Genomic DNA, 12,144 nt, shown 5'->3' with positions numbered 1-12,144 from the left:
TTGGCTCCTGTGATTCCAAAAGTGGAATTTCGTGAATGGTCAGGGAAAGATAACAAATTAGCCTTCCTCTATCCGATTTCCTAAGGAGGGGAGTTTGAGCACGCAGGGGGGACACTTCCCAAACTTAATGTAAAAAACAATTTTGAGAGTGCTGGGAGTTCTCATGTGCCTTTTCAGTAGTAAAGAAGCAGAAGTGTGACACATGCAGATCTCACAATTCCATTCAAGGTGACCATTACTGACCAATGCCCGTGGCTTGCTGGGATGAGTGTCTCTCGCATTTCCACTCCCCTCTGCCGTTCCCGGTACAAATGCACTGAAGGAGATTCCCTCGGTTATCTTTCTTGCTCCAAGTGTCTCCAATTCTGTAGGAAGTCCTGGTGTCCTGGTCATTACACCTGTCTGCGGAGGAGAAAAAAATACAAATAGCAGAGGAGCCAAGCGAATCCTTTTGGGATCCTGTGCACTTCAGGCCATATTGGTCCCCTCGGATGAGAATCTCATAGAAGATTCCCACAGAGCTCTCAGGCAGCCTTGGTCCAATTAGACCACTGATCCGTTTTACAGAAAACCCAACTCAATTTCCTATTTATCATTGCACCTTGATTCATGTCCATTTTCATAACCATGCTGTAAGATCGTCCCAGCCTACAAAGGGGACAAGAGATGTCTCTCATCTGGTGGGAATTTCACCCAGCCTTCCAGCTTAGCCAGCAGCACAGATACTGCTGGGGGACAAAACTCTTTCCCTTCAGACATGTTGGTAGCATTGCCAGCCACGGCAAATATGCATGTACGAGATTATTAAAAATACCGTGGTTGACACATAAGATGAGCTCTGGTTTATAAACTGGAAGCAATACAGACCTCACATTGAGCTGGCCAGACAGATTATAGGAGCAATCCTTTGCACGCTCACTTTGGAGTAAGGCTGCATCCACAATCACTGGGTATTGTGCCACAGCACTGGATTGTCTTGCGCTGACAATGTAACCCAGGTGTGAATGGATGTAGCAAAACAACAGGTAGCCCAATGCTCTCTGGATGCAACCTTACACCCAGTGAAAGAAATGGAATGTACGTGCAACCAAACGTCCATGTACCGAATATGAAGGATTTAATTCATCCTTCATCTATCACAGCATAACTGATTTTATGTATTGTTTTTACTGCATTGCCTTCTACCTTCTAAGCCTGCTTTCTGCATTATACATTATTGCACATCATGCTTTGGACAGAGGTGTCCCCCCACCCCACCCCACACACACATATTGTTTTCCAGTTCCTTAATCGTAATCTTGATTTTTTTTTGGTTTACATTTTGTAACCAAACCTCAAACTGAAAGATGGGCTATAAATGAAGCAAACAAATACTTTGGGACAGAAATGTAAAATTTCTGGAAATTCTGAAGCCGTAAGGAGAAAATTCTAGGTTTTGTGGAGGGACGAATTGGAAATTCTCTGAAAAATTGAAATATATGCAATACTTACTTTCCTATGAAACTCAAACTTCTTTTACTTATTTAACAACATAAAAAGCATAATTTATAAATTAGCTAGCATATAATATTGTACTGTTTGGCATATTTATGGAATTTAAAAGTGTAAATGTATACATTTTCTGTAAGAAAAAATTGTTAGTATTACTAATACTTCAGAATAACCAATACTTCAGAAAGTTGCAAACTGCTAATCCAATCCTACCATAGCCCATGTAGCTTTACTTTTTGCCATCTAAGAGGCAGAAAAAAATAAAAGTTGAAGGTAGAAAACTAATTCTATAGTAAATAAAAGGGTATTATATGGACATCGTCTCATATCACAATATGTAGAACTACTGGCATATTTCTCTATTAAGTTAAACGTTATGATTGTTGCCAAAATTTAAGCAAAAATATTATTGAAAATGTTGTATATATCAACAATATGTGTGTATTATGTGTTGTCAAGTCACTTCTGACTTATAGCGACCCTAAGAACGAATGACCTCCAAAACTTGCTCAGGTCTACAGTAAACTCTGGAATTATCATTACATACACTTGTAGATTGTCTTAGATAAAAAATGTTCATACTACACATTTTGAATAAAACTTTGTCTTTCATTCATCCCAAAAGGGGGTAACAAATCACTGGAAATTTTTTTTCAGTATTCTCCAAAACATGCCAATATTGCCATTGGAAAAATTGAAAATGTCCTCAAGCTTTTTCATGCTTAATATTTTGAGCGCGAAAACCTTGCTTCGAGAAGCATTTCCCTCAGTCTGAAAGTGAAAATATTCTGTAGGAGGTTTTTTCCCAGTGCTCACCAAAATGTCCCCATTTTTCCACTAGAAGAATTGTTACGAGTCCTCTGAAAGAAACAGGGGGAAAGCTTCTTATCTAGTCATTAAGACTAGATTTAAATCATGGTTTTTTACATAAAGACTCATTCTTTTCTACATAAAGACTCCTCACACTTAGCTTCTTGTGCAGATCTATTCTACTCCCAACAATCTTCTGTCAGTTGAATTTTTTGAAACTTAGCATTTAAGAGGTAAGGGGTTGGTTCTGTATACAAAGATTTTCAAAGGAACAAAGAGATTAAGGTCTTATTCTCAACTGTATATGTTTATTTTATCACCTTTTTGCTGCGCAGACACAAATTCACAGTTTTGAGAACTGTAAAACCAAGCATCTGTGATAATATCTTCTAGACAGAAAAACTGCCCAATAATCGTACAGAACCTCTGGAAGAGCATGAGATTGTGAATGGATTAATGGAATTCATTTACCAAAAAAATTAAACATTGCATCAATATACAGCCTCATGCTACATAATTAAAAACTAATCCTTATTTCATGATGATAACCTTTGGACTATAATGTATCTTAAATAAAAAACTATCTTTAGATTGATTTTTCCTCAAAAAAACATTGTATTTAAAAATCCAATTTAAAATTTTAAAAATCTGATTTAAATAAAAAAAAAAATCCGATTTAAATAAAAAATATCTGATTTTTTTATTTCTTATCCACCCTGCTTCTTATGAGTTCTTCCAGGCCATCATATCTCTGCTCAGGGACCAACACAGCAACAACAACAACAACAACAACAATAATAATAATAGCAACTGTTTGGCTTGCATGAAGAACTGTCTAAAATGGTTAGAATTGGATTTCTGGTCTAAAAACGATTTGCTAGTCTCAAAGTTACCTTATTATGCAATCATAAATCCAGAGCTCTAAACTATCGAATTATGATAAGACGAAGGAGATATAATATATTTTTCTTGAATTGTAACTACTCTGTTTATTAATGTTTTATAATGTTACTCATACCTTGTATTCATTAATTGGATGGATACATAACAATCGCTGTTAACTTGTTGTTTGAAGTTAGTTATGTATTGCTATGTTTTGTTTTGTTAATACTGTTACTATTGAAAATTAATTTTTTAAAAAATCAACAAATACATAGAAATAACAAAAAAATGCTTAGAATTAAACCTCAATCCAGTGTAGTTTCACCCACAGTATAGTATGATGCAGAAAAGAAACAACGCTCATGAGATTTGGCTCTCTCCTCTTTTAGACAGCCCAGACTCTATCGCCATTACCCCTAATGCACCTCTTCATGTATGGGACCACCTGAAAAACACCCACACCTCACTATTAAACAGAGCCTTCCTGGAAAGCAGGGAACCTGACATAAACTTTTACAACCGTCTTCCTGTGCCTGACAACTGAAACCAGCTGTGAAAAACGGTGAGACTTGTGGAGATGCCAGACCGAGGGCATTTCTCGTATCCCCAGCCACAGTCTTTGGTAGCAGGAGTCCTTCGTATCACGCTAGATATTTACTCAATGCACTTTGGCAACAAAAGCGAACATGTGGGAAATACATTAGAAAAGCCAAAGATGAGATTGATGGAATACCATGTGTTTGCCAGGAAACTGGTCTGCAGAGCTTGATACATGTCTATGTGGATGGGCACGCTGGGAACAAACTTTCCAAAACATTCACAGCTGGGAACCTCAAAACCTAAGCTACAATTCAGCAAGCTCAAACTGTTGTCTGAATGGGAATAACACCTGGTCTCCAAAGGTCCTGTTGAGACTTCTAGGGGGAACTCCATCTTCGTATGCCAGCAACTATAGACTTTGTGAGAAGGCTAGAGGAACTTAATGAAACTATAAAGGTTCTGGATCCAGCTGGGAGTATATTTCTCCCATCGGACGGCTACTATGATGGATCTTACTAATGTAAACTGGGGGGGGGGGATCACAGGAGCTCCTAGGACATCCCAGTATCTTTATCGCAGCACTCTGAGCTAGAGAAAATGAATCTGAAAAGGTTGAAAGGACAAAGTATTCTTATTTTGAAAAAGCCATTAAGCAGAAGGATGCCGCAGAGATTGGTGAGAAGGCCAGAAAGGGTCCAAAGAATCCAGGAAATTCTGAGCAAAGCATGGTATGCAGGCATGCCCCTAGAACCTAGGCACTGTACAGGGTGGATCAGCTCCAAAATAAACAGAGAACTAGCATAGTCCCCAGACCAGGTGCTGGACTTCGATTAGGGTTTAAATTCCAAATGAGTGTTGCAACCAAGTCACTATGCCTCACCGGCATCCTTAGGACATTATTTGTTTAGCAAATGTCTAGGCTGCCTCTCTAGAGACCTGCCAAGGGGGTTCCTAAGGAACAGAGAGAATCTACTGCCCAGAGGTCCGGGAACAATTCCTGGGAGGAGGACATAAAACCAGAGCAACTATCGAGAAACATAGGGTTGATTATTTTATCTGGCATTTGTACTAGACTCACAGAGTCAACTTCATTAAAATTTAGATAACGGGAAATTTAATGTCAAATGTGAAGGCAGTTCACTGATATTCACTCAGGGGCTCAGGGGGTCACATGTGGCTCTTTGTGATGCTATCTGTGGCTCTTCTGAGCACTATTTCCCAAGGTGGCACCCGATCTCATGTTCCAGGGAAGTGGGCAAGGCCAATGCCCAGGAGGGCTTACATTTAGAAGGTGGATTACACCTTGAAGCAGCCACTGCTGGAGGGAATGGAGGACAGGTGAGCCGGGATGGAAGCTCTTCCCAGTCACTCAAGATACACAAAGGCTTGCTAAGGTTCAACAGTAGAAGGCAGGCACAACCCTACTCGTGCATAAATACTTTGGTAATTAAAGAGGTTATCATCACAGCTATAAATTTAACATTAATATGCAAATTAGCAAACAACGCCGTTCATTTCAAATACTCTTAGGCTCCACTCGTAACTCTGTTGTCTCAAGAGTAAATCCCATTTAAATTCCAGAGTTACAAGCCTAGCATCTAGCAACCTCTCCAAGTGTTCCTGGAAATCAACACGGAGATGACATATAAGAAACCTCCCCTTTTCTCAAAGAGAGACCCCTGATCCTGGACCATTTCTCCCCATTCCTGGAGGGGCTCCCAGCATGAAGCCCAAGAACAGAGTGGAGAAATAAGACGACAGTTTCGACGGGAATGAAAACATGGCAACAGCAAAACAACCACTGCAGAAGTGAGATCACCTTAGTACCACTTTGGTGGAATATCTAAGGTACTTACTTCTGAGTAAACATGCCTAGAAAGGGGCTGGTGCAGGACACTCTTGTTGAAAAGTAAAAACGTCCAAAGAGAGTTACTATATTCCATGGGCTTACTCCAGGAAAGTGCATATATGCTTCCATACCTTATGGAGTAAAGGTAAAGGTAGTCCCCTGTACAAGCACCGAGTCATTACTGACCCATGGGGGGACGTCACACCACGACGTTGTCTTGGCAGACTTTTTACGGGGTGGTTTGCCATTGCCTTCCCCAGTCATCTACCCTTTACCCCCAGGAAGCTGGGTACTCATTTTACCGACCTCGGAAGGATGGAAGGCTGAGTCAACCTTGAGCCGGATACCTGAACCCAGCTTCTGCCAGGATCGAACTCAGGTCGTGAGCAGAGCTTGGGCTGCAGTACTGCAGCTTACCACTCTGCGCCATGGGGCTTGTGTACCTTATGAAAATGGACTATATAGTGGTCCAAGGGAACCTGCCCCCCCCCCCAGCATGAGCCAATACTTACTTCGGGAGGTACAGGTGATGCGTCCGCTGCCTTCTCCTAAGCAAGTACAGTCCACCATCATCCAGCCTTGGTAGGGTTTCTCCCAGATCTCTCCCACGACATAGGAGGTCCCCGCAGAATTGTCGTAACACCGCTCCGCTACAGAGAATTAATTGGAAAAAGCTGAAAGGATGGCAGAAGCTCACTTCATTGACAGAATTTCATTCAACGCTCTGAAAGCAGCATTCTCAATCAGAGACTCAACCAAAGAGTTGCATGCTCAAGAGGTACCAGGGATCCATATCTATCCTAAATGAATGAGATAAGTAAGTAAAAAATGACATAAGAAAACCGAATGAGGAAAAGGCCGCCTTCTCACTGCATGGAGGAACGTGTCTGGGCTGCACCATTTTTGATTGAAAGGAGTCACATGTGTAAAGGCATCTCCTTTTTTAAAAAACCTGCATGTAGAAAACTAGCATGAGAGCGAGAAGATCAGACCAGAGCCCTTCTCCCTGACGCTCTAGCTTTTTATGTGCTAGAAATATTTTAGTATGCAAAGGGATGCAAAGGTGCTCCCTGCCTCCCAACTGATGTGGTAAAGAAGAGACAAATGTTTACTACTTCGGTGAGCTAGCCTATCACACCGGCCACAAACCAGGCAGTTAGTCTATATATCATCATACATGAAAATCCACTCCAAGCAGCACCCTTTTAAAAAGCCGTATGTGAAATAACAGGGACAGCCAATAACCATTTGCCACAAAGAATACAAAAGCTCCCATCTAGGCCAAGCCATTATTGGAAAGAGCACCACTGATTAGGTCTAAGCAGCCCGCTAAACATCTTGCAAAGACATACCGCAAGATGGATACCTACCAAGAGGTTTGCACGTCCATTCACCCTTCCCATTGCCAAGGCACACACATTCTAGCATGTAGCCACCCGTCTCGTGGGGCCTGCGCCAGGTATCACCAATCTTGTAGGAATGGCCCCCTTCATGACAGCGATCTGTGAAAATTGAAGAGATAAAGCTGCCTTAGACCAAGGCCACGGATCCATCCACCTATCCCAAAGGGCTAGGAATTCTCTAAGATTTCAGCAGGACACTCTGCAGCTTGGTTGTCCAATAGCTTTCCAACTGGGACTGAGCCAGAGGCCTTATGCAAACAAAGTAATGCACCCCAGAGAGCTACAGGGCCTCTTGCCAAGCTTGAGATCTTCCTGAGACTCTAGGAAAGGACAGGAAAGGGCGGGGGGAACTCTTCCTGCCAACCACCAGGCAAAGAAGTGGAGGACATCTTCCCTGGCTTGGGCTGTATATGGAATGTGAGCATCTGGAGTCATAACAGCTCCTATTCTGAGGCCAAGGAAACACCACAAACGATTCCAGTAAGTTTCACTTACAACTCAGTAAAGATATGTCTACTGACATTTGCTTGTAACCAGGGCTTTTTTTCTGGGAAAAGAGGTGGTAGAACTCAGTGGGTTGCCCTCAGAGAAAATAGTCACATGGCTGGTGGCCCCGCCCCCTGATCTCCAGACAGGGACAGCCAATAACTCCCCTCTGTCTGGAGATCAGGGGGTGGGACCACCAGCCATGTGACCATTTTCAAGAGGTTCCAGAACTCCATTCCACCCCATTCCAGCTGAAAAAAAGCCCTGCTTGTAACATTCAAAATGTCTTTCGCACACATCCTATCCAAATGCCAATTAATCTGGTACGCCTTTCTGTATCATGGCATTAGTATTAGACTGGTAATAGTATTAGACTGATTTTGGTTTGTTTTCCAGCTCTGTCATCTTAATCCTATTGCACTGTCTTATTTATTTGTTTTACAATCTTTTTTTGTTTTACAAAATTTATATTCCACATTTCTACCCCTCCACCAAGCACCCCCATGGCGACTAACACATTAAGTTTAAACAGTCATAATAACAACATATTTTGAAACCATTAAACTCCCCTCCTAAGCCCACATCATTAACAACAATTAAAAGCAGAGCTAAAATACATACAAAGACATAAAAACAGAAATTAAAACACTGGGCAGGAAGGATCACAAAGCGAACATCAAGCGTAACAAAACAAAAAAAAGGCTGAGCCAGTTGTTTTTGGTATGTTGTAATCCACTCGAGTTTCAGCAAGAAAGGCAGGTTATAAATGAAATAAATAACATGCACAGTTCAAATTCCTTGCAGGCCTAAAGAATTCACGGTAGCTGCCACCATTCAGCAATGGGAAACCACTGACTTTTTTTACTGCAGTGGCTACCTGGGGAGTAAATCACAAGTGCACCTATCTCATCTCCCAGACATACTTGCAATGGTGCAGCTGATTCTTCCGCGGCCAGCTCCGATGCACGTACAATCCCAGATCATAGAGTCCTTGGGTCGCTCATAGGTTTCTCCTACTCGGTATGATGTTCCAGTGTATTTGTCATAGCAGGTTTCTTCCGCTGAGTGGAAAGAAAGCGCCTATCACTATAGCGGAACATGCCGGTTTCAGATTCAAAACTCCCCTCAGCTATTTTGGAGAAGCCGTGATGGCCACGAGGCCTGTGGTGGTGACCACCTGAGATGTTACAGTGGGGCAGGTCAAAGGGTCTTTGGCTGCCAGGTTGGCTGTTCAGATCTCAAGAGCAAGGCAGTTACAAGGAGGAAGTACTGTGGCCCTATGAAAGCAGGAGCCAAAGGCCTGAAGAGGCCAAGGAGAGGGTATAGAATTGAGAAGGCCAGGGGAAGAGCTGACAGGGCCAGGAGCTCTACAGGTGAAGATGTGGAAGTTCTCACACAGAGCTGAAATCATCAACCAGATCTTTAGCCTCAGATATTCTTACTGAATTAAAATATGTGATCTGTTCTGCCTCATTTCCTTGATATTTGGCAACAGTTCCTATCCATGGCCTGTACCACTCAAATGCAATTAAAAAGCTGTCAAATTCTGCAGGACTTGAGGGGGGAGGCAGCTTTAGAAACATCACAGTTGGGCTGCAGTTTGCTTCCACAGCTCAGAGGCACCGGCAGACAGCCTTCCTCTTCTTGATCACTGTCTTTCTGAAAACAGTTCTCAGATTCCCCTCCCTCTAATTCTTTTCTCCAAAATAAGCAGACCTGTTACGATTCTGCCACCGTGGCGCACCTTCCCTCATTTCCAGATTTCTGCCAGCCCCCTTCTGCATATTCTATGTGGAACCAAAGTACGGAGGACTCACAAACAAATAGAAAAAACACACAGGAGGACAACGGTCATTTCCAACAGCGGCCAGTCAATCAAATACTTCAGGAAATCGCAAAAGCAGTGCATGATGTCAAGAGAATTGTTTGCCTGAGAGCCAAGCTACAAGTGACGCCTGACACAGGTTGTGCACTTGTCAGCTTCCCTCAAGTTTTGATGGGAAATGTAGGCAGCTTGGTGGAATGTTGGACAAGTGACAGTAGAAAAGTCCGTTGGACAGCAGTTGGAGAGCCAAGATGCAAGACTAGGATGCCTACGTTTCCCATCAAAACTTGAGGGAAGCTGACAAGTGTCCAACCTGCGTCATTCGTCACTTGTAGCTTGGCGCTCAGACACACCACCTCTGGCAACTGGGATGCAGAGTTCTACTGCCTGTGAACCTAGAGTTCACAGCTGTTCTTCTAGCTAGCTCCCCTCCCCAATGCCGTTTAAGTCTGTCAGTTCGTTCAAAGCAAAGGTAGAACTTTTGCGAACCAGTAGCAAAATGGAGAATTTGACCATGGGTCCAAATCCACTTCAACATTAGGATTTCTAGGGGAAATACTTATCTACCAATTTTTACATTTATTCAGCACAGTACGCAAAGAAAATGGAATTAAAATTGGATTCCAGGGAACAGGGAAAGACTGGGAGAAAAAACAGCCTTGGAAAAGGGCAGTGTGGTATATTCCAAGGTACTCATGGAGTTCACTTGAAGGAATGATTAAGTACAAAAAACACCTCCGTTTTGTACAGAGGCCACTCCAAAATCTTCTGTAGCCCAGGCAGGTTCTCCTGCAGACACACACGCGAGTACAAAAATAGACTTCTCCAAAGGCACTGACAACCGTGGCACTAAAAGGCGTGCAGAACACAAACGACAGACAGGAAAAGCCAGAAGGCAAGCCATAATTAGGACGGAAAAGTGGGTTTAGGGAGGACAAAAATTATAGGAACCAAAGAACAGCTGTTCAATAGAACCAGAAATATGGAGAAGACGGCTAAGGGGATGTGCCCTATTTCAAGGAAGAGGTCCACCCATCTCCATCTTTTTCCTTGGAAGCCACTCCCAGCGTTGCCCTCCCCCCCCCCAAGTCCTCAACTTACGTTCTGGCTTGCTTTCGCAGTTGAAACCTCTGCTTCCCCCGTAGCAGGTACAGACAAGAGTGTTCCCCAGGTAAATGCGCTCCCACTGCTGGTTTATTTGGTAGTGCTGCCCATTGTCATAGCAGCCAGCTGGGAGAGAAAGAGGGTCTTGAATCACGGTATTCACCACAAATGGAGGGGGGGGGACTGCAGGGAACGGGTGAGGTCCGCTTCTTTGGTATGTATGGAATATACATGAGCTCCAGACTCGTGCATTCCTTAGCCTGCACGCTTTAGGTGCAGGAAAATCTGGACTGGGCATGAATTCAAAACAGTCGGATCTGCCTCTCAACCCCCAAATTACTGGAGGCTTCCCAACAGATGGTCCAGATAAAACTCTGCCTGTTACTTACAGTTTCCCCCCCTCCCTCCCCCCCGGTTAGGTTGCCAGCTCTGGGTTGGGAAATTCCTGGAGATTTGGTGGTAGAGCCTGAGGAGGGTAGAAGATAACACTACAGAATCCATCCTCCAAAGGAGCCACTTTCTCCAGGGGAACTGATCACTGTTGCCTGGAAATCAGCTGTAATTCCGGGAGATCTCCAGCCACCCCCCTGGAGGCTGGCAACCCAATGGAAGCTTTTTCTTCTTCCACTTCAGTTTGGCCACGTCTCTTCCCCAGAGAACAGGCGAGGCCCCAGGAAAGGATCCCCCAACAGCGAGTTTCCCCTCCCCTCGCCTTTGCTTCCCATCTGGAGTTTTTGCTCCAGCAAACGTCTCCACATGTTTCCATTCGCCATTGCGTTTTTTTCCTCCGCCAGCCCAAGGGAAGGGGAGGCAGGGGGGCTTCCAGGGCAATCCCCAGCAGAGTTCCTCCAGTCGAAGCCCCTTGAAATCAACGCGTTTAGACCGGAGGGCTGCGCTGTTCGTCTCCCAGAACGAACTCCCCAAACAAGAAGGAGCCGCTTTTGGGATCCTCCTTGCGGGCTCCAGAGGCGAACAAGAGCCATCGGACCCCTCAGGGCTCGGACCTGACCGCCCGGCCCACCCAGCTCCGGACACGCTCTTGGATCGAACCTGCTGAAGCGCCCGAACTCACGATCCTCCCCCCTACCCCGGTGCAATCCTAAACAGAGTTACTCCAGTCTAAACACACTGGAACGCGCGGGCTTAAACTGGAGTGAGGATTGCATTGCAAGACGACCGGCAGCATTTAGCCGGAGGCTGGGTGGGCGGCCGGCCGGCAGGGCCTGTCCGCGGCCAGGGGGTGCCTCCTTCCCGCCCGCCCTCACTCACTCTTGCTCTGGCCGCCCGGCCCAGCGAGCCGCGCTTGCTGGGGGTCCGGCGTGGCCCAGGCGCCGGCGCCCAAGCAGAGGATCAGCACCAGCGGCCGCATCGCGCACAGCATCCCTGCCTGCCTGCCGCTCGTCTCGCCCGGGCTCTGGCGCTGCGCTCCGCCCGCCCGCCTGCGCGCCACCTTTATGGGGCTCCCCGGCGGGCTCTCCCGGCCGCGGCTGCTGATTGGCCCGCCGCGCGGGGGGCAGAGGAGTGGCGCGGCGGGCCGACCCAGCCGGACCTCCCCCGGCCGCCTGGCTGCGCGCCAAGCGGCGGGGCCGAGGGGCGCGAGCCTGCCGAGCGCGGCGGCGCTGCCTGACTCGCAAGGAGACCGCCCCACCCGCTCCCGAGGAAGGCTCCGGAGGGCTTGGGAGCCCGCTGGATTGGGCCGGATTGGGTCCCGCGCCGCCACCTTTTCACACTCTCCTGTGAATATGTGTAGAAAG

General features: G+C 45.4%; 1 protein-coding gene across 6 annotated transcripts in view; it reads right to left on the bottom strand.

Annotated features, from left to right (window-relative positions):
• The window catches only part of FN1 (fibronectin 1), an 88,285-nt gene extending 76,481 nt beyond the window's left edge, over nucleotides 1–11,804 (bottom strand). For all 6 annotated transcript variants that reach the window (XM_054970967.1, XM_054970962.1, XM_054970963.1 and 3 more), the window contains exons 1-6: nucleotides 11,660–11,804; nucleotides 10,388–10,516; nucleotides 8,385–8,522; nucleotides 6,943–7,074; nucleotides 6,085–6,222; nucleotides 244–402 (exon numbers count right to left, since the gene is read on the bottom strand). In XM_054970967.1, coding sequence (XP_054826942.1) covers nucleotides 244–402; nucleotides 6,085–6,222; nucleotides 6,943–7,074; nucleotides 8,385–8,522; nucleotides 10,388–10,516; nucleotides 11,660–11,771 — 808 coding nt within the window. In that variant the 5' untranslated portion in view covers nucleotides 11,772–11,804. The remainder of the gene's footprint in view (nucleotides 1–243; nucleotides 403–6,084; nucleotides 6,223–6,942; nucleotides 7,075–8,384; nucleotides 8,523–10,387; nucleotides 10,517–11,659) is intronic.
• Nucleotides 11,805–12,144: the final 340 nt, after the last annotated feature.

Source organism: Eublepharis macularius, chromosome 2, assembly GCF_028583425.1.
Source record: "Eublepharis macularius isolate TG4126 chromosome 2, MPM_Emac_v1.0, whole genome shotgun sequence".
NCBI lineage: Eukaryota > Metazoa > Chordata > Lepidosauria > Squamata > Eublepharidae > Eublepharis > Eublepharis macularius.
Note: the sequence above shows the minus strand (reverse complement) of the source record. Positions and strands in the feature narration are given on the sequence as shown.